General features: G+C 36.6%; 1 protein-coding gene across 3 annotated transcripts in view; it reads left to right on the plus strand.

Annotated features, from left to right (window-relative positions):
• Positions 1–26,992, plus strand: part of VWA8 (von Willebrand factor A domain containing 8) — a 364,407-nt gene that overhangs the window by 206,053 nt on the left and 131,362 nt on the right. For all 3 annotated transcript variants that reach the window (XM_082365255.1, XM_082365257.1, XM_082365256.1), the window contains 4 exons: positions 889–1,094; positions 2,655–2,806; positions 21,194–21,302; positions 22,834–22,972. In XM_082365255.1, coding sequence (XP_082221381.1) covers positions 889–1,094; positions 2,655–2,806; positions 21,194–21,302; positions 22,834–22,972 — 606 coding nt within the window. The remainder of the gene's footprint in view (positions 1–888; positions 1,095–2,654; positions 2,807–21,193; positions 21,303–22,833; positions 22,973–26,992) is intronic.

The following is a 26,992-nucleotide window of genomic DNA, read 5'->3' on the forward strand; positions in this document are numbered from 1 at the left end:
AAAATGAACATACCGAATAATGCAAATCTATTTACTTTAACTTCCTTTGGCCCCTTGTCCTTTGGAGTATGAATCAGAATTATGTGAACTTTTATATGAGAAATTCATTTCTCTCGAGCATAGATTATATTTTCTAGTATGTTCTCAGTTTTCTAAATTACGGATGAAATATTTTGTGTTTCTGCATTCCTTTTTCTTGATTTTAATTTAGACATTGTCTCTGCAGGTTTACTTTTCCAAAACCTACTTCTAAAGTATATTCTAGCAATCTGCACAAGATATAAATTGTTTAGAGCGTGATGATACTAATTCCCCCTTTTTTAGTATACATGAAGAGACATGCATATATGTGTATAATTTCTGAAGATATTCATCATGTGTTAAAGTTAAAAATGCAGTCTCAGAACCATATGAGGAGTATTTTCCAATTAATGGAAAAAGAATAAATTATCAAAACTATCTATGTTTGTATGTATGCATTTTAAAAAATACTAATATGTATGGAAAAATGAAGACACTGAACTATTTACACTGGGTGCCTATCGGGGAAGGAGTGGGATTAGCAGAGACACGAGAGGACTTCTCTTTTTTGCTCTTTGTATTTGAATATCTCCCAGTGAAATTGTATTCAAGTATTATACAATTTTTAACAAAAATAAATCTATGTAGAATAAACCACACATCAGTCAGTTTCATTTTCTTTTGCTTTAGTTATTTGCCTTTTTCTCTATACCTATTTTTGGACAGGCTTTCTGTGCAGTTTTACACATTTAAAAATAGAAGTGCTTTGGTGAGCAACCCATGGCTCTTTTAACGACCATTCTGTATTTCCTATGGCATTATAATGGATTAGTTGCATGCTGAATGTGAGTCTTTTTTCTCTTGTAGGTGATATTTTCAGCTGCCATGCAGTTGATAATCCCAAACCCCACTCGGAGCTCAAGATGCTCAGGCAGTATGGCCCCAATGTGCCCGAGCCCATCCTTCAGAAGCTCGTGGCTGCCTTTGGAGAGCTGAGGAGTTTAGCTGACCAGGGCATTATTAACTATCCTTATTCTACCAGAGAAGTTGTCAACATAGTCAAGCATTTACAGGTATGGCACATGCCTACGCTAAAAGTTTAAAAGAAGCCATCAATCTTGTTTTTTTAGACTGCCTAATTTATACAAAGTCTTTCCATTTCTCTATAATTCTGATTTAAGTGATGTAATATGAAATGTCTATAATCTAAATGAACATTTTCTGTTTAACCTTTGAATTGACTTTGGCAAGGTTCTGTGCCATGGCCATTACCAAGGAGCTAGGAAATTTGGTGGAGGTTTTTTTGGGGGGGCGTGGGAAGACAGGAGAGTGAGACAGTAGGGAAACTTTACTCCTGTTTGACTTTATACAACAAGCATATGGTATCTGAGTGAAAAATATTTTCATTTTGAAAAAAAAGACTTGGAGATAAAAAACAGACTGGGGGGCTTCCCTGGTGGCGCAGTGGTTGAGAGTCTGCCTGCGGATGCAGGGGACACAGGTTCGAGCCCTGGTCTGGGAAGATCCCACATGCCGCGGAGCAACTGGGCCCGTGAGCCACAAACTACTCAGCCTGCGCGTCTGGAGCCTGTGTTCCGCAACGAGAGGCCGCGACAGTGAGAGGCCCGCGCACCGCGATGAAGAGTGGTCCCCGCTCGCGCAACTAGAGAAAGCCCTTGCACAGAAACGAAGACCCAACACAGCCAAAAATAAATAAATAAATAAATTTATTTATTTAAAAAAAAAACAGATTGGGAACTAACAGTATTGATTACATACCTGTAAATACTGTGAGAAAATTTTATAAGCTGGAGTAAGCGGGCAGGAGAATGGAATTCCTTAGAGCCATTTGTGATGCGTAGTCCACCTTGGTAAAGAAGACAAAAAGCCCATGTAGATTCTGCTTTTATAGCAAATAATGGTTTCCAAGCTAACAGTCACAACCTAATGGCTCTTGACCTCTGCTCCATCCCCACCCTCCAAGGAAAACCTAGAAAGGAAAATAGAAAGCTTTGTTCTGCCTGTAAAACCATGATAAATCCAGCTCAGATCCCAGCGCCTAAAGAAAATCAAGACAGAGGCAATAAAGGACCCAGACGACCCTACCAGTGTGAAGTTAGCTGTTAGTAGTACTTGTTTTCTTCTCTATTTCTCTATTCTCTGTACTTTTTACATTCTTCTTCCCTTCTTTTCTTGTTCCTTTATCTTTTTCTTTCATTTAGGTATAGACTTGTGACTTCTCTAAATACTTCTGTGTAGATATTCAACACTCTGCTTTATTTAAATAGCATTTTAAGTTTGGTCAATCCAGTACTCATTTTAAAAGCAGGAGATTTCAGAAAGTGGTGGAAATCACCGAACACCAGGATCTGAGTACCGATTTAACATTTGAGAGAAAGAACTGTTCCCCCTCAAATTCTGATATTTATTTAAAAAGAAAAATATTAAGTCATCAGAGCAAACCTTCAAAGAGAAAAATATTCCTCCTATCTGGTTATCTGACAAGGCTAGTAAAGAAAGGTCTGGTAAAGTTCACTTGATCTTTATTGTTCTGTCAGTTTGGGAAATCTTTATAATACCGTGTATTTTATCACATGGTAATAAGGGAATTTTTTTTTTTTTTTTGAATACAGAAATTTCCCACTGAAGGTCTCTCCAGCGTGGTTAGGAATGTGTTTGACTTTGATTCCTACAACAACGACATGCGGGAGATTTTGATTAACACTTTGCACAAATACGGGATACCTATTGGAGCAAAACCTACCAGTGTGCAGCTGGCAAAGGAGTAAGGCAAACTCACTACTGATAAAGTACTCTTGAGTGTTACTGTTCTGGTTCTCAAATGCTGATTATTCTGAATCTACTGTCATACTCTACTAAACTGAGTTGGTGCGGAAATTACTTTCCATGAGTAAACGCTTCAGTTATATGTTGCTATTTGCTGGCTGGATTTCAGTTAAATAGCATTATTTATAGGTCTGTAAATTGAGAACTTCAGTTATTTCGAATGTCCCATGAGTAGATGTAATGTAATCAAATAAAGGGAAATATTTGTTTCTTTAACAGCCTCTGTCCTTTTGTTGAATTCCTATGACTCTCATTTTTTCCTAATCTAGTCCAAAATCATTGTACAAACATGAAAGCTACATGAAGAGATAGTATGTATTTAGTTAAGATGTTCTTATTTATGTCACCATATATTATTCTGTTATGATAGTTTTCTAAATTTATAATCATATTAACTTGAAATTTTGGGGTTACTTATTTCAGCTTGACAGATGAAAGAGGCAGGGAAAACAAGTGAGTTTTGTTTCATGTGGGCTAGTTGCCTGCCTTTTATTTTGTAATAACAGGCTACATGCTTAACAAAGAATCTTGCAAATATGATGTTGTTGACCAGCAAGATAATTGACAGTATTTATTAGTAGGGTAATTAAGTCAGTGCAAATTCACTAGAAAACAGTTTTAAATACGCATAACTTATTGATAATGCATCTAATGCTATTTTTGTCTATAAGAAAGTCAATTATCATAAATTCCCAAGGGACAAAAATTACCTTTAAATTATATATAACTGTCATCTCATATAGGAGGAACTCTCTACCTTTCTTAGAAAAAATTTGTCAAATATAAATTAATGATTAATCCAGCTATATATGTATATGTGTGTGTATATATACACACACACATATATATTCTAAGTGTTTACATCATTATTTATTCTTTTAAGTTATTATAAAACTTGTTAGAATATATGCCAATAAAAATAAATTGTTAAAGCTTTAACAATTTCTTCAAGGATTTCTTAAAGTGAAACAAATATTTCCCTTTATTGGTAAAGGAGCAAGATGGAGTTATGTTAGAAATTATCAGTGAATTGGTTTATATTATTAATAAGTTAGTAAATTTTCTTTTTGAGAAGAGTGATTTGGTGTCAGTTGCTAATATATACACTTTTCTGTAAAATACTATTTTACTGATTGATTACCAGTATTTATGGGCATTTTGAAACTAGTTTGGTGATTTAATGGGTATGGCTTATCTTCTATATTAGAGAGTTCAAGAAATGTCTTTAATATGCAAACTTCTATTAGTACTCATGTTTTTTACTTCCTTTTTATAAATTATATCTTTAGTTTCAATTGGAAATAAGATGATTTTCATTACCATTAACAAATTTATATAGAGTTCTAACTTCATGGAAACCAGGGTCGTGATTTTAAAATATTTTTTTTTGTACTCTTGTACAACTTGAAATATAAATTCAAATACATATTAGTTGGTAAGATCAATCAAAAGAAACTTGTTGGCAATTTAAGTTTTAAGGAAGACAGATAAAATGATTTAACTTATTCATTACTGTCTCCAGTTCTAAACTGAAAAATTCTTGCCATGGCTTGTTCATTGTTGCCATGGCAAGTTAATTCCAGCTCTAGTACTTACTTAAGAGTGGAAGCAAAAGTACATTGAGCCTGGAAACAAGATGGTCATGCCTAAGACCAGGATGGAAAGAACTAGTTGTCCACCCACTGTGTATAGCTAAAAATAGACTTATAGCCCATGTGGGGGATGTGTGAGTTTTCCTTCAGGGTGGAGATAATAGTAGACTACGATTTGCACATTCAAAGCATTTTTTCCTCACCTGTAAATTGCAATGACTTGAGCAGCTCAAAAGTAGTGATGTTTTATTACCCTTTAGTGAAATCCACAGGCTCCATATGTTTTATTTCTATCAAATTATCAGCCTTGTACTTTGAGAGGGTAGCATGGTAAAGTGAACAAAGCAATGTCCTGGGAATTCAGCAGTTAGTCACATGTTCAACCTGTATGTCTGGGTCAGACATGAAGAAACAGATTTTACCCTGTTTGTAAAATTGAGAGCATTTTATTCTAGATAGCATAACCATATACCTTTTCACCTAATTAATACATTTTTTAGAATGAAAGGGCACTATTAATAATAACTCTGTAAAAAGAGATGTAAGATAAGACTGTCCTAGTGAGACCAGAATATATTTTCATCTTTATAAGGTTAATAAGGTTCATTCCTATTCTGACATCCTTTGTATTTTAATATAATCTTAATTTTGTTTCATCTGCAAAAACAAAAACAAATTAAAAAGAAGTGATACTAACACTTTCTGTTTCCCCCCTAGAGTAGCACAGTTAATAGTAATCACATAGCCCTCCGAAGATTTAAAGTTGTCCTCATGCAGTCTTATGATTTGCTTTGACTTTTCCATACCTTTTGCTAAACCTTTTACTTCACTAGACCTTTTGCTACATCCGTTCTTTGAGGGTGCTCCTGCCCATCTCTGGAGATACTATGTTACTGAAGAAGATCCACATTGGATTTCTGTCCCTAAGGAAGACAGACCAAATGTTTTAATTGCTATTAATATCCTTTTGCCCTGAATGAAAAATTGTTGCTGTCAATTTTCTTGTTCTCTAATCCAGCCTTTATTCGATAGGAGCAAAATTACATTGAATCCAGAATAAGATGGTCACATTCACAGACAAGATAGGGATGGAGAAGTAGTTGACCATCCACTGCATATAAGTAAAAAGAGATGTAAGACAGATGTTGTAGAAGAGGGAAGTTTTCATGTGTCTTCTACAGCACCTTCCTCCTCAGCTGAAGTCAGAATATACTTTGGCTGTTTGGTGATGTCCCGTTAGTACTCTTTAGTGAAATTCCTAAGAGAGATCCTGTCACTTTCCCTTTTATTCTCCTAAATAGTGCAGTGATGCTACCTATCCCATAGGTCTCTGTACATTTTTTTAAAATTTATTTTAATTTATTTATTTTTGGCTGTGTTGGGTCTTCGTTTCTGTGCGAGGGCTTTCTCTAGTTGCGGCGAGCGGGGGCCACTCTTCATCGCGGTGCGCGGGCCTCTTCACTATCGCGGCCTCTCCTGTTGCGGAGCACCAGCTCCAGACGCGCAGGCTCAGTAGTTGTGGCTCACGGGCGTAGTTGCTCCGCGGTATGTGGGATCTTCCCAGACCAGGGCTCGAACCCGTGTCCCCTGCATTGGCAGGCAGATTCTCAACCACTGCGCTACCAGGGAAGCCCTGCTTAGTTTATTCTTAAGCCAGTTTCTTTTTTTTTTTTTCCCCAAAGCATTTATTGCCTGTTTGTCACTGGCAAAGTACTACAATCTACCAAACATTTATTTGTGTAAGTCAAGTAGAATAAAAAATTTGAGGAAATTTAAAGGCTTTTATATGTAGGATTTCTCTATGATGCATATTTACTAAATGAAGAGTGATATCCCATTTATTTTTTAAATAAATTAGCAAAAAAAATTAAAACACTAATAATTCCACCATCCAGAGACAACCATTGTTTAATCCTTCTAGATCTTTTCCTAGGATTCTATGTGTTATTTCAACTGAGAAATATTTCTTTCTAGTTTTTCTTTTCTGAGTTTTTCTTCTTAATAGGAGAGACATGTCCCTGAAAGGAGATCCTTTTGTAAACACTTCATTCTCAATCTTCTTTGTTGAAAAGAAATATATCTATAATGGTTTAGATTCAAGTATGTATGACATTCCTCCCATTACCCCACTTTTTTCTCCTTCCCTCTTGTTAGTTGAGTTTTTAGACTTAAGATATTTATTCTAACGTAATGAACAGATCATAAAGCATATTTATTCTAACGTAATGAACAGATCATAAAGCATCTAAGGTGCTTTATGCCAGGCATTTCTCAGGCATTTCAACACAAAGTAAGGAATAAACACATTAATATCAACACTTTGTGTCTTTATGCATATGTTTCAATGTCATTATCCTTTACAGACTCATAGAAATGCTGTTGCTAGACAGACTGTACATCTAAAAATGACTGTTACATGTGACTGCTCTTTTAAAGTGTCCCATAGCTGGTGAAGAAGCCCTATCGAGTCTTGTAATTACTCCTCCAATGTCCTCTTGATATCTGTATTCTCTCTCTGCTTTCAAATGCTTTATTAAAATTTTTTTAACTTCATTCTTCCGGCAAAATAAGGTAACTTTATGTGGTCTAAGACCATATTAGCCAATATTTTTATTAAATTTCTCTAATAGGTTCGCATTTTAAATAATTTAAAAACACAGTGGTAGCTGTTGATAGTAGTTGTCTTTGGGAGAGGCTCTGGAAAGGGGAAAGGGGGCCTCACTTTCTATTCTAAAATGTGTATTAGTTTTTATATTTTATTTTTTAAATGTCCATAGACTCTCTGGGCCCTGGAATTTTTCATTCTGTTTTCTTATTTAAATAAAATTAAAATGTTAAAGTAAAGGTCTATTCTGAAATTGCTATTTTGTGGGACCTTTGCCTCCAGGACAGCAGAGCTTACGCCGCTCTGCAATGCCTACTCTAAGGGTGTAACATTGGCACCCTTACCAATGACAAATGAGAAATCAAGTTAACCGGACATTGCTATGGCAGTTCAATACAATATAAGTAAGTTTTATGCGTTGGTAGACATCAACATAAACGTATCAAGGGAGGGAAGACAACACATTTTTAAGGCAGCAAAAATTAAAATTTTGGTATTTATCAAATGCTTACTAAGGGTTCTAAGCACTTCACAAATACTAAGTCAATCTCTACAACAATTCTGTTTTTTCTATTGAGCAAGTAATTCCTTCCTATTTTATTATCTAGTAGGTGTAAGAGCGTGTGTGTGTATGTGTTACAGATGAAGAAACTGAGGCTCAAGAGACTCTAAGTAACTTAACAAATTATACAACTAATAAATGGCAGGATGGGAGATTCAAACACAGATCTGTCTGTTCCAGAGCCTTTTTGTTCACTCACCATGCAGTCTCCACATTCTTGCATGAGAAAAGCAATGTAATCAACACTGGATTGCAAGATTTTAAAGATAATGTTTCTAAAGAAACTTCAGAGTTGTTTTCCAAATTTCATTTCCTACCCTTTTGGGACATATATCATGCAAAATACACATTTAACTTTTATGTTAGTGACTAGGACCATCGTTTTAATCACAGTGTCCTTTAAATTAATGCCATTTGTCATGGATTACAGAAGTAAATAAAAACATCTTTTTTATATGATGCAAGCAAATTTGCTTATATCTTTTCTCCTACAATAAGGATTTGATTTTTGAAAAATCAAAATAGGTGACATTCACAAATTCTTCAAAATGAGTAGAACGATTCTTTTCTTTTTTCAGTTTATTCTATATAGAATCCTTTACTTAGAACTACCATCCTCAAAATCACACTCATTATATAGTTAGCTTTGGCAGAATAATTATAAATCACTGTGCATTTCCTGTGCATCTGTGAGTTGCTTCTAAGTCATTACAAATTAGAGTTGGCCTCCATCGTGGGGCCAATAGCTCCTGTGTTCAAAGGTGGAATGGATTCCCCAGGGGAAAGGTAGGGTATACCTTCTTGTAGTCCGGGTTCAGACAGATCAGGACGAATCTTGTTGGGGAGGTACTCAAGTGATTCAAACTTAGAATACCGGATTAAATAGCTTTTAATGTCCTTCAGGCTCATAGATTCTATGGTTCACTGCCCCTAGATGAATTGGATAGCTGAACAAGCTGTCACTCTTCTCCCTTATATCAGCAACCATTCATTACTTTATCAGCCAGTCTCACAGCATGTTTTAACAGAACTCCCAATGAGGGTAGCTAAGGTCATGCTTTCCTGTTGTAAGAGGTGTTGATATTTCATTGCAGTGTGTGTTACATGATCATGTTTAGTATTGATCTTTCTCTTTAGAGTAGTGCCAGGTGTGCGCATTTGCAGACAGAATAGCTTCATCTATATTGAATGTGTCTTAAAAGGGTATCTGTCTAGAATCAGTTTTCTACATTAAGACTTATCCTGTGTAATTGGAACATCAACAGCAGCTGCTTCTTCTCTGACCAAGACCAACTACAGCGTCTTCCAAGTACCAGAGACATCAAAAACACCCCCAACCAGCACCTCCCTTAGGAGTAATTTCATAAGGTTTATCTTTCAATATAAGAATGATTATCAGTTTACTATTTATCCCATTAAATTAAAAGACTCACTTCTTAAAGTTTTGTGCTTCTCCTTCCATTTTCCAAACTATTATATGGTATAATTTTCTTTTTGAAGTCTAGTTTTTACAGATGGGTTCATTATATTGATCATGAAGTTCTAAGGTATGCAATTCCACTCTGCATCATGATTTGCTTGCACTTCGTGAAAGAGCTCTTAGTTTTCAAAAACAGTAAGATTTACGTAATGACACTATTATAAGCAGAAGGGTGGTATTGGGCTTTATAGTTTCACAGTCCTCGCCCTTTATTCTCTTGGTATATTATGAAGTAGCTTCACAGCCATTTTATTTGCTTTCAGCTCCTTTATGGGGATGCAGAGAAAAATTTTAAAAATATAACCGATCTACATAGAAATTGTCAGGATCTATGAATCTTCTTCCATACTCATCTTCAGCAGTCTCACAGAATTATCTTTGGTCCTTTAGGCATTTGTAAGTGATATCTGTCACCTGGCTGAATAGAAATCCCCAATCCCGACCAATAGGTAACTCTTCCAAATACACTTGCAAAGTAGATTGCATTGTTTGTTGAGAGTCATGTAGTCAGGATGCAGTGAGGAAGATCTGCCATGGTGGTTTGCAACTTGCCATCAAGATGAGAAGCAAGTAGGTGAAGATGTTGTCAGTTGTAACGTAACCAAGTATTCATTCATTTAACAAACACTATTGAACATTTATGTGGTAAACACTAAGTAGGGAGTTAGAAATATAAAGGTGAAGAAGGCTCAGTACCTGCCTTCAAGGAGGTCATAATAATTGGGGAAGCACTGAAGTAAAGAGTGACTTGTGTTCTGTGAGAGCCACACAAGAGCAAGCGAAGAGGTGGGGTTGCTGCCTTCTGCCCTGGGGGAGAGTAACCCAGCTGAATCTTTACAGGATGACTAGGCGTTCTCCAGGCAAATAAAGGAGAAGAAAGCGCTTCAAGCAGAGACAGTTTTAAGAGGGCATGGTGCCTTTTGGAAAATGCAAGTATTTTGGTGACTAAAACTAAAGATTAAGTGAGGGCATGCTATGTGGTGAGACTAAAAGGGAGAGAAGAGTCGGGGGAACCATAGAAGAATTTGAAGCCAGAAAGTAGCATGGTCTGATTCATAATTTAGGAAGACCCCTTTAAGTTTTCTAAAGATAAGAAACTGAAAGGCAGTGAAACTGAAGGCAGGAAGACCTACCTGCTGGGAAGCAACTGCAGTAATCCCAGTGATGAACAGTGAGAGTTTACATTGTGGCAGTGGGAATGAAAAAGAGGGACACCGGTGAGAGAGGTTTCCATAGCAGAATCGATGGATTCTGAGTGCCAGAGATACAAGTGAGTAAGATGTAAGCCTTACCTTCAATGAATTAACAAGCTTCGGAAAACATGTAAGCTCCCAACCTTATTACGCAATGTTATGTTCAAAGTGATACATTTGCAGTCGGGTTTCTCATCCTATGAGTCCTTTTTGTGGGAAATAACAGGACTCAAACAACTTTTGTTTGTTTGTTTGTTTTCTGGGAAAATTTCCAACTGGGAAAGTTTCAGTCCCAGTCATTATTGATGTGAATAATTAGAAAAGGAAAGAATTTAAGATTGGAAAATACTGAGATGTAGTTGGTAAAGCAGATGACAGAAAAAGAGAAGTTTTTGCAGTGAAATTTGAAGAGAGATGAGGGAAAGGAAACCCAAGCCCCAGAACTGTAGTTTCACAACTTCTGTGAAGAAGAAGAAAGCCGGAGATGTGTGGAGCAAGGTGACAACATCTGCTTTAGCACGGAGTGACCCTGGACACCAGCACTGACACTGCACAGTGTCAAGCTGGATATTGGGGAGCAATTTGAGAAGTGTTAGCCAAGAATAACAAGTCTCCCTAAATCTTCTTCCATCCTATATCCAAATGAATCTTTATTTCTGTGACCACAGCAGGACCTTGGTGGCAGAGGTGCACAGTCTAAGTTATAAAGTGAAAACCATAATGTCTAAATGCAGAGCCAGCCAATGAAAGGAAAAGCACATGTACATACTCGCGTCCATATCATTTGCAGCAAAGCAAAATTTATTTACCAGAAACATGTGCGACTGTAGGGAAGGGAAATTCAGAAGTTTCTAGCAAACAAGGGAGGGTAGTTGGGGATAGTAGTACCCATTATTACTAATTTAAAGTGTTTAAAGTGGCATTTCTGTTTTCTCTATGTAGTGTGTTGACTTTTTATTTTAGTAAGTATAAATATTTACAAGGGATTTCATAGATTCACTTCTGACCATGCTCTCTAAAACTGTTATTCTCTATCAGGTCTTAAATTTGAAAATTGCAAATTCTACAGAACTCTATCTTAAGAGTTTCTAAGAGTTCCATATGTACAAATTTCCATGGAAACCCAGAAGAGCAAGAGATTCATTCTGCCCAGAAAGAAATATGGGAGAGGGATGCAAGGGGAAGTAACATTTGAATTGGGCCTTAAAAATGAGAAGCATTTCATCAAAGAGACAATAGCAGAAAGGAATTCTGGGCTGAAGTAATAACCTCATGGAAGCATGAAAATGCATAGCATGTTCAGGAACAGCAAGTAGCAATTTGAGGTAACTAAGGCATACATTAGCTGGAGAGTAAGAGGAAGGGGTAAGAACCAAAGGTGGAAATGTTTGTCAGGGTTATTCTATTAAAGGTTCCAGTAAACTCAGTTGGATAGTCCAACTTAATTTTTACCAACTTTTAATGAGTGAGGCCTGCTAAAATTGGAGTTGTTCTTTTTCTTCTCAAAGATGGTAGTAATTGGTGAAATTTTGAGTGTCGGTGGAACTACCCAGAAGGGTTCCATTATTCCCATGAAAATTAGTAGTTCTTGTGGTAAGGAAATGTTTTCAGAATTGTTGATAATAGGTATATCAACAACTTTTGCATAATGCCCCTAGAAAGATCCAAATCTTTTTCATGTGTTTCTTTCATACTCCAGAAATAGTATTGGCAAATGTTCAGAGCAGGCAGAAGTTTGCCACAACATACTACTTAAAACCCCAGCTCACCTCTATGGAACAATCTTAGACAAATCTCTTGTATGTCTTTCAGACTCTATAACTCAACTTTGGTGTCCATATGCACCGTGTTATGAAATGTATGCGTACTTAAAAAAAACTTCTTTTTCCTTTCTGTAACTTGGCTAAGTGCTATAATTTGACCTGAGTCATAATTTTGAAAGTCACCTTTTTTTTTAGTTAAAAGTTTTTCTTCCAGATCTTTATTAATTCTTCCACAAGGGATTAAGAAACATCACAACATATGAATTGAAATACTTCATTGTTTTAAAAAACATGTTCATGAGTGACATGATAAAAAGTAGTGCTATTTATAAGTCTTAAGTTCATCCACTTCCCCTTTAAAATAAAATCCAGACATCATTCCAGCTAGGACTTTAACAAACTTAAACAATACAAGTGACAGGATCTTAAAACTATGGAAAATGCCATTGTTGTTTCAATCAAATCGGGTATAACAACTTAAGTCTGGTTGGAGTTGAATGACAGATTTCAGCAATGGAATATAGGGCCTTTTGCTAACTGGTTAGTAGTTTAGAATTACCCCCAAATTAATGTTGAATATGTTTCAAATTCCAAAGCTTGTTCATACACTCGGTTATAATTCCCCTTCCCCCTAACTACTAACTTACTGAAGGGGAGAGAGTTAGTAACCATCAAATTTTCCCACAACTTATTGGGAGGTCTTAGTAGTGGAAAATAAATGAGGGGCTTTGGTTTACCTCAATTGGCCAGCCTGGAGCCCACAGGAAGTCTAGAAACAACTCCCCGTGTTACCAAGGATCTGACAGAGTCAGTCTGATTGTGCAACACCAGAACACCCTGCGTATGTGACTTTCAGTTGCAATTGTTAACGCTAATAGCATCTTGTTATGTGGTTCTAGAATAGATTCTATATGGGGTACCTGAAGGTCTTTCCCATACTCTGCCAACCAAACTGCTAGTACTATTTTTAAATGGAACCAGGCAACCTGTAATTTCCATGACTGTTACTTAGAATGAGTTGGCAAGTTCAAAGCAGCTTTCATGAATATCCCTGGGGGTTGTCAGTAAAAATTGGAAGTCGAGTAAAGTTACTTTTTCCCAAATGGATAAAGGTTTTTGGTTTGGTTTTGTTTTTAACATCTGTATGATATTCTGTGGGATTACTAAAGGATATATTAGACATGTTTCTTAGGCTAGATTTCAACCTATCAACCAAGCATCATTTTTATTAAGCAATTCTCCACTTCTGATTAGATTTCCAGATGTGTAACTGTTTCTGTTGTCTTCAAAGAGCCAATTTAGGATGTATGTAGAGCTCCTTTAAAAAAAAAAAAAAAAGCAATTTTGTCTATCAGGCACCTATTCTATTGATAGGTATAGATAATTTCATTCTGATTATTTATTTTAACTCCAGAGCACTAAGGTAATGTAAGATCTACCACTGGTACTTCGCTCCACTCACTTCAGTGATCATAAGAGACCTCCCCCAGCTGTAAGAAACCGGAACCTTACAGATTATCCCTTTCATCTCACAAAGGAAGAAATTAACACTCAGAGAAATTGTCTAACTTTCCCTTTCACAAATTTGCTAGTTAATAAAAGAACTAGCACTAGAACCTACTAAGTCTTCTACACTAGAGGGAAATTAGGTGTGTCTCCTTCCTTTGTTTTCTCCTCTATATTTAGAGACTTAATTCTCCTTTGGTGAACTGCTGAAAGCAATGAAGAATACTGTTCATCCTCTAAAAAAGGAGAGAGAGATTCCAGTCTATGAGATGTTTTCAAGATCTGCCCTTTTGACATGGAAATGTGTTTTTATTACATTTACGAGAGAACACAGTAATAGTAAATCCCCTGACTCACTGCCTCGTCCACCTCATTACCGGTAGAAACATGGAAATAAGTGGATGACCAATCAGGATAATTGTCCAAGTACTTAAAATGTATTTTAAATGACAGATACAAAAACACGTACGTACTTTTCAATGATTTATGACTTAGAAAAATTTCAATGTAACTTTCTTTTAAATTTCTTTCCTTCTGTGTTAAACATTAGCATTTCAAAGGACAAAAATCATATTCCACCAGAAACCGTGGTTTCGTATTCTTTTTTTTTGGTACAATTTAGCAAACCTTTTCTTAAATTTAATTTTATTTATTTTTTATACAGCAGGTTCTTATTAGTTATCTATTTTATTCATATTAGTGTATATATGTCAATCCCAATCTCCCAGTTCATCCCACCGCCACCAGCCCACACCGCTTTCCCCCCTTTGGGGTCCATACGTTTGTTCTCTACATCTGTGTCTCTATTTCTGCCCTGCAAACCGGTTCATCTGTACCATTTTTCTAGATTCCATATATATGCATTAATATATGATATTTGTTTTTCTCCTTCTGACTTACTTCACTCTGTATGACAGTCTCTAGATCCATCCATGTCACTACAAATGACCCAATTTCATTCCTTTTCATGGCTGAGTAATATTCCATTGTATATGTGTACCACAACTTCTTTATCCATTTGTCTGTCAGTGGGCATTTAGGTTGCTTCCATGACCTGGCTATTGTACATAGTGCTGCAATGAACATTGGGGTGCATGTGTCTTCTTGAATTATGGTTTTCTCTGGGTATATGCCCAGTAGTGGGATTGCTGGGTCATATGGTAATTCTATTTTTAGTTTTTTAAGGAACCTCCATACTGTTCTCCATAGTGGCTATATCAATTTACATTCCCACCAACAGTGCAAGAGGGTTCCCTTTTCTCCACACCCTCTCCAGCATTTGTTGTTTGTAGATTTTCTGATGATGGCCATTCTGACTGGTGTGAGGTGATACCTCATTGTAGTTTTGATTTGCATTTCTCTAATAATTAGTGATGTTGAGCATCTTTTCATGTGCTTCTTGGCCATCTGTATGTCTTCTTTGGAGAAATGTCTATTTAGGTCTTCTGCCCATTTTTGGATTGGGTTGTTTGCTTTTTTAATATTGAGCTGCATGAGCTGTTTACATATTTTGGAGATTAATCCTTTCCGTTGATTTGTTTGCAAACATTTTCTCCCATTCTGAGGGCTGTCTTTTGGTCTTGTTTGTAGTTTACTTTGCTTTGCAAAAGCTTTTAAGTTTCATTAGGTCCCATTTGTTTATTTTTGTTTTTATTTCCATGACTCTAGGAGGTGGATCAAAAAAGATCTTGCTGTGATTTATGTCAAAGAGTGTTCTTCCTATGTTTTCCTCTAGGAGTTTTATAGTGTCTGGACTTACATTTAGGTCTTTAATCCATTTTGAGTTTATTTTTGTGTATGGTGTTAGGGAGTGTTCTAATTTCATTCTTTTACATGTAGCTGTCCAGTTTTCCCAGCACCACTTATTGAAGAGACTGTCTTTTCTCCATTGTATATCCTTACCTCCTTTGTCATAGATTAGTTGACCATAGGTGCGTGGGTTTATCTCTGGGCTTTCTATCCTGTTCCATTGATCTATATTTCTGTTTTTGTGCCAGTACCATATTGTCTTGATTACTGTAGTTTTGTGGTATAGTCTGAAGTCAGGGAGTCTGATACCTCCAGCTCCGTTTTTTTCCCTCAAGACTGCTTTGGCTATTCGGGGTCTTTTGTGTCTCCATACAAATTTTAAGATTTTTTTTCCTAGTTCTGTAAAAAATGCCATTGGTAATTTGATGGGGATTGCATTGAATCTGTACATTGCTTTGGGTAGTATAGTCATTTTCACAATATTGATTCTTCCAATCCAAGAACATGGTATATCTCTCCATCTGTTGGTATCATCTTTAATTTCTTTCATCAGTGTATTATAGTTTTCTGCATACAGGTCTTTTGTCTCCCTAGGTAGGTTTATTCCCAGGTATTTTATTCTTTTTGTTGCAGTGGTAAATGGGAGTGTTTCCTTAATTTCTCTTTCAGATTTTTCATCATTAGTGTATAGGAATGCAAGAGATTTCTGTGCATTAATTTTGTATCCTGCAACGTTACCAAATTCATTGATTAGCTCTAGTAGCTTTCTGGTGGCATCTTTAGTATTCTCTATGTATAGTATCATGTCATCTGCAAACAGTGACAATTTTACTTCTTCTTTTCCAATTTGTATTCCTTTTATTTCTTTTTCTTCTCTGATTGCTGTGGCTAGGACTTCTGATTGCTGTGTTGAATAATAGTGGCGAGAGTGGACATCCTTGTCTTGTTCCTGGTCTTAGAGGAAATGCTTTCAGTTTTCCACCATTGAGAATGATGTTTGCTGTGGGTTTGTTGTATATGGCCTTTATTATGTTGAGGTAGGTTCCCTTTATGCCCACTTTCTAGAGAGTTTTTATCATAAATGGCTGTTGAATTTTGTCAAAAGCTTTTTTTGCATCTATTGAGATGATCATATGGTTTTTATTCTTCAATTTGTTTATATGGTGTGTCACATTGATTGATTTGCCTATATTGAAGAATCCTTTCATCCCTGGGATAAATCCCACTTGATCATGGTGTAGGATCCTTTTAATGTGTTGTTGGATTCTATTTGCTAGTATTTTGTTGAGGATTTTTGCATCTATATTCATCAGTGATATTGGTCTGTAATTTTCTTTTTTTGTAGTATCTTTGTCTGGTTTTGGTATCAGGGTGATGGTGGCCTCATAGAATGAGTTTGGAAGTGTTCCTTCCTCTGCAATTTTTTGGAAGAGTTTGAGAAGGATGGGTGTTAGCTCTTCTCTAAATGTTTGATAGAATTCACCTGTGAAGCTATCTGGTCCTGGACTTTTGTTTGTTGGAAGATTTTTAATCACAGTTTCAATTTCATTACTTGTGATTGGTCTGTTCATATTTTCTATTTCTTTCTGGTTCAGTCTTGGAAGGTTATACCTTTCTAAGAATTTGTCCATTTCTTCCAGGTTGTCCATTTTATTGTCATAGAGTTGCTTGTAGTAGTCTCTTTGGATGCTTTGTATTTCTGCGGTGTCTGTTGTAACTTCTCCTTTTTCATTTCTAATTTTATTGATTTGAGTACTCTTCCTCTTTTTCTTGATGAGTCTGGCTAAAGGTTTCTCAATTTTGTTTATCTTCTCAAAGAATCAGCTTTTAGTTTTATTGATCTTTGCTATTGTTTTCTTTGTTTCTATTTCATTTATTTCTGCTCCGATCTTTATGATTTCTTTCCTTCTGCTAACTTTGGGTTTTGTTTGTTCTTCTTTCTCTAGTTCTTTTAGGTGTAAGGTTAGATTGTTTATTTGGGAGTTTTCTTGTTTCTTGAGGTAGGCTTGTATAGCTATAAACTTCTCTCTTAGAACTGCTTTTGCTGCCTCCCATAGGTTTTGGATCGTCGTGTTTTCATGATCATTTGTCTCTAGGTATTTTTTGATTTCCTCTTTGATTTCTTCAGTCATCTCTTGGTTATTTAGTAACGTCTTGTTTAGCCTCCATGTGTTTGTGTTTTTTACATTTTTTTCCTGTAATTGATTTCTAATCTCATAGTGTTGTGGTCAGAAAAGATGCTCGATATGATTACACTTTTCTTAAATTTACTGAGGCTTGATTTGTGACCCAAGATGTGATCTAACCTGGAGAATGTTCCGTGCGCACTTGAGAAGAAAGTGTAATCTGCTGTTTTTGGATGGAATGTCCTATAAATATCAATTAAATCTATCTGGTCTCTTGTGTCATTTAAAGCTTGTGTTTCCTTGTTAATTTTCTGTTTGGATGATCTGTCCATTGGTGTAAGTGAGGTGTTAAAGTCCCCTACTATTACTGTGTTACTGTCAACTTCCTCTTTTATAGCTGTTAGCAGTTGCCTTATGTATTGAGGTGCTCCTATGTTGGGTGCATATATATTTATAATTGTTATATTTTCTTCTTGGATTGATCCCTTGATCATTATGTAGTGTCCTTCCTTGTCTCTTGTAACATTCTTTATTTTAAAGTCTATTTTATCTGATATGAGTATTTTTACTCCAGCTTTCTTTGATTTCCATTTGCATGGAATATCTTTTTCCATCCCCTCACTTTCAGTCTGAATGTGTCCCTATATCTGAAGTGGGTCTCTTGTAGATAGCATATATATGGGTCTTGTTTTTGTATCCATTCAGCAAGTCTGTGTCTTTTGGTTGGAGCATTTAATCCATTCACGTTTAAGGTAATTATCGATATGTGTGTTCCTATTACCATTTTCTTAATTGTTTTGGGTTTGTTTTTGTAGGTCCTTATCTTCTCTTGTGTTTCCCACTTAGAGAAGTTCCTTTAGCATTTGTTGTAGAGCTGGTTTGGTGGTGATGAATTCTCTTAGCTTTTGCTTGTCTGTAAAGCTTTTGATTTCTCCATCGAATCTGAATGAGATCCTTGCTGGGTAGAGTAATCTTGGTTGTAGGTTCTTCCCTTTCATCACTTTAAGTATATCATACCACTCCCTTCTGACTTGTAGAGTTTCTGCTGAGAAATCAGCTGTTAACCTTATGGGAGTTCCCTTGTATGTTATTTGTCGTTTTTCCCTTGCTGCTTTCAATAATTTTTCTTTGTCTTTAATTTTTGCCAGTTTGATTACTATGTGTCTCGGCATGTTTCTCCTTGGGTTTATCCTGTATGGGACTCCCTGCACTTCCTGGACTTAGGTGGCTATTTCCTTTCCCATGTTAGGGAAGTTTTCGACTATAATCTCTTCAAATATTTTCTCTGGTCCTTTCTCTCTCTCTTCTCCTTCTGGGACCCCTATAATGTGAACGTTGTTGTGTTTAACGTTGTCCCAGAGGTCTCTTAGGCTGTTTTCATTTCTTTTCATTCTTTTTTCTTTATTCTGTTCTGCAGCAGTGAATTCCACCATTCTGTCTTCCAGGTCACTTATCCATTCTTCTGCCTCAGTTATGCTGCTATTGATTCCTTCTAGTGTATTTTTCATTTCATCTCTGTATGTTTGTTCTTTAATTCTTCTAGATCTTTGTTAAACATTTCTTGCATCTTCTCGATCTTTACCTCCATTCTTTTTCCGAGGTCTTGGATCATCTTCACTATCATTATTCTGAATTCTTTTTCTAGAAGGTTGCCTATCTCCACTTCATTTAGTTGTTTTTCTCAGGGTTTATCTTGTTCCTTCATCTGGTGCATAGCCCTCTGCCTTTTCATCTTGTCTGTCTTTCTGTGAATGTGGTTTTTGTTCCACAGGCTGCAGGATTGTAGTTCTTCTTGCTTCTGCTGTCTGCCCTCTGGTGGATTAGGCTATCTAAGAGGCTTATGCAAGTTTCCTGATGGGAGGAACTGGTGGTGGGTAGAGCTGGCTGTTGCTTTGGTGGGCAGAGCTCAGTAAAACTTTAATCCTCTTGTCTGCTGATGGGTGGGGCTGAGTTCCCTCCCTTTTGGTTGTTTGGCCTGAGGCAACCCAACACTGGAGCCTACCTGGGCTCTTTGGTGGGGCTAATGGTGGACTCTGGGAGGGCTCATGCCAAGGAGTACTTCCCAGAACTTCTGCTGCCTGTGTCCTTGTCCTCACGGTGAGACACAGACACCCCCTGCCTCTGCAGGAGACCCTCCAACACTAGCAGGTAGATCTGATTCAGTCTCCTGTGGGGTCACTGCTCCTTCCCCTGGGTCCCAATGCACACACTTCTTTGTGTGTGCCCTCCAAGAGTGGAGTCTCTGTTTCCCCCAGTCCTGTCGAAGTCCTGCAATCAAATCCCACTCGCCTTCAAAGTCTGATTCTCTAGGAATTCCTCCTCCCATTGCTGGAACCCCAGATTGGGAAGCCTGACATGGGGCCCAGAACCTTCACTCCAGTGGGTGGAGTTCTGTGGTATAAGTGTTCTCCAGTTTGTGTCACCCACCGAGCAGTTATGGGATTTGATTTTATTGTGATTGCGCCCCTCCTACCATCTCATTGTGGCTTCTCCTTTGTCTTTGGTTGTGGGGTATCTTTTTTGGTGAGTTCCAGTGTTTCCTGTCAATGATTGTTCAGCAGTTAGCTGTGATTCTGGTGTTCTCGCAAGAGGGAGTGAGAGCACATCCTTCTACTCCACCATCTTGAACCAATCTTCTCTGGTTTTGTATTCTATGCAAAAAATATCTAAGCCTTGCGTGGTCTTATTAAGTATATGGAGATATTTTGTCAGATTACTCTTTCACTGAAAATAAAATGATTTTCTAAATCTCAATATGTACCCTTTTAATGATCATCAAGCTCATTTCAAGCATACATTTCAATTTATAGCCACATGTACATGTCTTATTTTTAAAGAACTTTTAACTTTGAATCATTTTTGGCCTTCACTTAGCATGGAATAAAAAATTTATACTGAATTAAGTGACAAATTAATGGTTCCTTTTTTAAAGATTCAAAGAAAAGGTAGTATGATTGAAAAGTAAAGGCTTATTCTAAAAAATTTGTCTGTGGTTTTGTACTTTAGCATTACTATATTTGTTTCTGCAAGTTATTTTATTTAAATGTAACTTTAAATAAAATGGAATCTAAACACAGAATAATTCCATTAGAAGTCAGATAGTAGCTCCCTTGGTAGGGGTAATGACTGAAGTGGTCCATGGGAGTTTCTGAGTGTTGGTGATGCTTGGGTGCTGGACACACACGTGTGCTCAGGACTAAGTGGCACATTTATGTGAACGTTTCTGTAGGTATATTATATGGCAAGTCAAAGTAAAAAAAAAAAAAATTAAAGTGCTAAAATAGACCCTATGAAACTTGCCCTGTACAACTTACAAGCATGTGACTGGTAGTACTGTGTACTATTTATTATTTGATTTCAAATTTAGGAGAATAGAATGAAAAAATTGATGGATTGCTCCATTGTTTTTCCTAAATCCTTCCTATACTGTAATAGGAATTTGATATTAAATTGCTAAGTATTTACCAATTCAGGGGAAAAATATGTAAACCCTAATTATATTTGCCATTAAGGTAAAAACAGACTAGGACCTTACCTTCTGAGTTTCTGAAATGTGAAATCTTTTTCTTTTCAAAGTATATTTTAAACATCATATTAAAGACTATCTTTTAATAAAATTAAACATAACTCACTTCTAAGTAAAGCATTCTTCAAATTTGCTTGTGTGGTCGGTAATATATGGCTCATTATTTTTTCCTATGACTTGGAAACAGGAAGAAATGTTTATTCTTCAAATTAATCCTTGACAGGTTGCCTCTGCCAGAGCAGACCTTCATGGGCTATTGGACAATTGGTCAGTCAAGAAATGGAATGCAAAAACTATTGTGTCCAGCAGAAACTCATCATATAGACGTAAAGGTTGATATCATTATTCCTTCATTAGAATATTGAATGTTATCGATTTTTCTGTATCTTCCCTGGAGAAAATCCATTCAATCTCAGAAATGACTTGTTCTGATGTTATTTTAGAATAGATTAACTTCTGCTCTAATTCTTAAGCCAGTCGGGCCTCTGAGGGACTCAATGTAGGTAATGGCTAATGGCCAGTAGAATTCCTAAGAGCTATCCTGTATTTCAGGAAAGTCAGATAGGACAGTTACTCCATTATATTTGTTTTCGTGAAAAAGGGCAAAGGAGTATCAGTCACTAGTTGCAATAGAAACCCATCTAGGTTTGGCTGTGGGGAATTAGATGCTTATAAAATCATTAGAAAGGACAGGAGGAACAGAGTCAAGGGACCATTGCTGGACTTTTGGTTTCAAGATGAGTGTTTTTGCTTCTGCTACCACCCCTGTTGTTGGGAGCTGCACAGTAAGGCAGGATCAGTAAACTTTTCCTGTAAAGGGCCAGATAGTAAATATGTTAAGCATTGTGGCCATACAGATTCTGTCACAACTACTCAACTTTGCCATGGTAGCAAAAAAGCAGCCTCAGACAGTACATTAACAAATGAGTGAGACTGTGTTCTAGTAAAATTTTATTGACAAAAGCAGGGAGATGGCTCAGACTTGACCCGCCATAGTCAAGTTTGTCTTGACTAGGCCACAGTTTGTCAACCCTTGTAAGCAGAGCATAGAATCTGACTGCTGATATTTGTCAGAGCCTCCTTATCTGCTCTGACTGCAGGAAGATGGCCCCTGCCTCTCATCTGCCTTCCAAATCTCATGCAATTGCATTTAATTGGCAGAACTTAAATCACATCCAGTCTGGCCTCTGAGGGACTCAATGTAGGTAATGGCTAATGGCCAGTAGAATTCCTAAGAGCTATCCTGTATTTCAGGAAAGTCAGATAGGACGGTTACTCCATTATATTTGTTTTCATGAAGAAGGGCAAAGGAATATCAGTCACTAGTTGCAATAGGAGTATGAGGAATGTAGTTTTTAGTCTCTAGCTCCTAAGATACAGACTAGATAGAAGGGGTGAGAGCGCCCATGGATGGCAAAATAGTAAATATCTAACCCAAACATAGTTGATTAATTAAGGACTGTAAGGGCATGCAAATCAATGTTCAAGAGTCAACTGTATTTAAAAAATTATTCTCCTAGTTCGGATAGCTCTGGGTCCCAGTACTTGAAGTTCAAAACTTGCTCTTGGCTTAGGAAAGAATGAAGGAATGAGAACTCCTATGGGATTTTACATCTGCTATATTTTGTGAGTAAAAAGAAAAGAAAGTGAGAAATTAAATAAGATAGCACATGTGAAAGCATTTATAAATGCAAGTATATGGTATTATGATTGTTATAAGTATCATGCTGGTCAGTAAAATGAGAAGAGGTATATCAAGATGTGGAATATTTGAATTGAAAATCTGTATTTTGGAAGAACTTTAGCTTTTCTACTTTTTGCTAACTACCCAAATGTCTTAACTCAGATAACTATTTTTTCTAGGGTCCAGCACTTATAAACATACAGGAGTATACAATAGAAAGACATGAAGGAAGATCCCAAACCTTTACTGAAGAATGTGCCTCCTGGAAGTTACCATTGGATGAAATTAACTTAATCTGCGACATCGCTACATCACATGGTATGTCAGTTTATTCTTTTGATTTTTCCTTCCTGCACTGATTTTTTTTTTTTTAAACATCTTTATTGAAGTATAATTGCCTTACAATGGTGTGTTAGCTTCTGCTTTATAACAAAGTGAATCAGTTATACATATACAATATGTTCCCATTTCTCTTCCCTCTTGCATCTCCCTCCCTCCCACCCTCCCCATCCCACCCCTCTAGGTGGTCACAAAGCACCGAGCTGATCTCCCTGTGCTATGCGGCTGCTTCCCACTAGCTATCTATTTTACATTTGGTAGTGTATATATGTCCATGACACTCTCTTACCCTGTCACATCTCACCCCACCCCCTCCCCATATCCTCAAGTCCATTCTCTAGTAGGTCTGTGTCTTTATTCCCGTCTTACCACTAGGTTCTTCATGGCCTTTTTTTTTTTTTTCCTTAGATTCTGTATATATGTGTTAGCATACTGTATTTGTTTTTCTCTTTCTGACTTACTTCACTCTGTATGACAGACTCTAACTCCATCCACCTCATTACAAATACCTCCATTTCATTTCTTTTTATGGCTGAGTAATATTCCATTGTATATATGTGCCACATCTTCTTTATCCATTCATCTGTCGATGGACATTTAGGTTGCTTCCATGTCCTGGCTATTGTAAATAGAGCTGCAATGAACATTTTGGTACATGACTCTTTTTGACCTATGGTTTTCTCAGGGTATATGCCCAGTAGTGGGATTGCTGGGTCGTATGGTAGTTCTATTTGTAGTTTTTTAAGGAACCTCCATACTGTTCTCCATAGTGGCTGTATCAATTTACATTCCCACCAACAGTGCAAGAGTGTTCCCTTTCCTCCACACCCTCTCCAGCATTTATTGTTTCTAGATTTTTTGATGATGGCCATTCTGACCGGTGTGAGATGATATCTCATTGTAGTTTTGATTTGCATTTCTCTAATGATTAATGATGTTGAGCATTCTTTCATGTGTCTGTAGGCCATCTGTATATCTTCTTTGGAGAAATGTCTATTTAGGTCTTCTGCCCATTTTTGGATTGGGTTGTTCGTTTTTTTGTTATTGAGCTGCATGAGCTGCTTGTAAATCTTGGAGATTAATCCTTTGTCAGTTGCTTCATTTGCAAATATTTTCTCCCATTCTGATGGTTGTCTTTTGGTCTTGTTTATGGTTTCCTTTGCTGTGCAAAAGCTTTTAAGTTTCATTAGGTCCCATTTGTTTATTTGTGTTCTTATTTCCATTTCTCTGGGAGCTGGGTCAAAAAGAATCTTGCTGTGATGTATGTCATAGAGTGTTCTGCCTATGTTTTCCTCTAAGAGTTTGATAGTGTCTGCCCTTACACTTAGGTCTTTAATCCATTTTGAGTTTATTTTTGTGCATGGTGTCAGGGAGTGTTCTAATTTCATACTTTTACATGTACCTGTCCAATTTTCCCAGCACCACTTATTGAAGAGGCTGTCTTTTCTCCACTGTATATGCTTGCCTCCTTTATCAAAGATAAGGTGACCATATGTGTGTGGGTTTATCTCTGGGCTTTCTATCCTGTTCCATTGATCTATATTTCTGTTTTTGTGCCAGTACCAAACTGTCTTGATTACTGAAGCTTTGTAATATAGTCTGAAGTCAGGGAGCCTGATTCCCCCAGCTCCATTTTTCGTTCTCAAGATTGCTTTGACTATTCGGGGTCTTTTGTGTTTCCATACAAATTGTGAAATTTTTTGTTCTAGTTCTGTGAAAAATGCCAGTGGTAGTTTGATAGGGATTGCATTGAATCTGTAGATTGCTTTGGGTAGTAGAGTCATTTTCACAATGTTGATTCTTCCAATCCAGGAACATGGTATATCTTTCCATCTATTTGTATCATCTTTAATTTCTTTCATCAGTGTCTTATAATTTTCTGCATACAGGTCTTTTGTCTCCTTAGGTAGGTTTATTCCTAGATATTTTATTCTTTTTGTTGCAATGGTAAACGGGAGTGTTTTCTTAATTTCACTTTCAGATTTTTCGTCATTAGTGTATAGAAATGCAAGAGATTTCTGTGCATTAATTTTGTATCCTGCTACTTTACCAAATTCATTGATTAGCTCTAGGAGTTTTCTGGTAGCATCTTTAGGATTCTCTATGTATAGTATCATGTCATCTGCAAATAGTGACAGCTTTACTTCTTCTTTTCCGATTTGGATTCCTTTTATTTCTTTGTCTTCTCTGATTGCTGTGACTAACACTTCCAAAACTATGTTGAATAATAGTGGTGAGAGTGGGCAACCTTGTCTTGTTCCTGATCTTAGTGGAAATGGTTTCAGTTTTTCACCATTGAGGACAATGTTGGCTGTGGGTTTGTCATATATGGCCTTTATTATGTTGAGGAAAGTTCCCTCTATGCCTACTTTCTGCAGGGCTTTTATCATAAATGGGTGTTGAATTTTGTCGAAAGCTTTCTCTGCATCTATTGAGATGATCATATGGTTTTTCTCCTTCAATTTGTTAATATGTCTGCACTGATTTTTTTAAAAGCAGGATCAAAATAATCTCTAAACATCAAGAAGTCTATGATAGACTCAGTAACTGTGTCATTCTTGGATTGAATGGCAATTATATGTAATTTAGAACTAATTTCCTATGACAACCTAACAAAATACTATTGTGAAATCCACATAAGCACTGCTGAGTTTATATGCATGTGTCTGCTTCTCATTACAATTGTAGCACAAAGTTAAACACACCCAGGCGTGTGCTAAAAATAGAAGAGGGAAAGAAAAAGGAAAAACATTGGATTTTTTTGGCTCGGATTCCAGTTTGGTGATTGCATGAACCCTGAAAGCAGGGCTGGAGGATTTGCAGTCAGTAAACCTCTCGTTGTAAAGAATGGCAAATAAAGGATGTGAATTTTTGGCATCTACGTCTCTGGACTGTTGCCATTACCTACTGATTCATGCAGTGTGCCCTGGGTACTTTCTGGCAGAAGTTTTCAATTGATGGCAGTTGCTAAGGTGATATAAACAGAAGTGATGGCAGGGGAAAGGGAGAAATTCTCTAACTTGTCTACAATGGAGGTTATTCAGGCAAAAATTCAGAAGCAAGTTTTTGTTCATGTAAGTTCTGTGGATGTTTTCTCCAACATCAGCTATGTTAAGTAAAAATATGTGCTTTTCAAATGTACAGGGTTTTTGTTGGTAACAGACTGGTGTTCCTATTAAGATATTTTACATTCACTAGTAGAGAATAAGTATGAATCTTACGGATAAAATTTGAACTTTGCCCTGGTCTCATATTTAGAGATTGTAAGTAAGTATGCTGTGATCCTCTGCCCCATGCCAGTGACAGGTGACATTAAACCTTGTCACAGTCTCACAATTCTCCACACAGCATTCCAGGCAGCCGCTGTGAGCCAGTCAGAACTGGTCCTTAAAAACGAAACTCATTTTCTGTCCCTCACATAACTTAACCCTCTGTTTTAGTATTGTCCACATTTGCAAGCTAGGTTTTTGTGTTGTTTTTTATTTCTTTGTTTTTTTACCTATTCTGTATTGGTGACAGAAAAGAACATTTTCTTGGGTTAGCATCAGGGTTAAATATACATATATATATATGTGTATATATATATATATATATATATATTTGAGCTAAAGACCAAACAGCACTTAATGCCTGCAATAAGAGAGAACAATTGTAAGTTCATGAAGTACATTTCTATTTATTTATTTTTTTTTACATTTCTATTAATACTGTTATTATATTCCCTGGTCCCTATACTATGTACAAAGGTGCTCAATAAATGTTGAATTGAACTTATTTGTGCTGAGAGTAGAAGCATTAAAAAGATTCTTAAATTATAAGTTGTGTGATTCTATCTGATATTTAGAACTGTAGCGCACACACACACACACACACACACACACACACACACACACAGTTCACATTGTCTCCTAAATAATGTCTTCTTCTGCCCTTCCATTGATTTGTGTTTCTTATCAATGTTAGCTTATTTAAATTTACCATATCTTTATATATATTTAA

This window comes from Balaenoptera borealis (genome assembly GCF_965194805.1).
Source record: "Balaenoptera borealis genome assembly, chromosome: 18".
Taxonomy (NCBI): domain Eukaryota; kingdom Metazoa; phylum Chordata; class Mammalia; order Artiodactyla; family Balaenopteridae; genus Balaenoptera; species Balaenoptera borealis.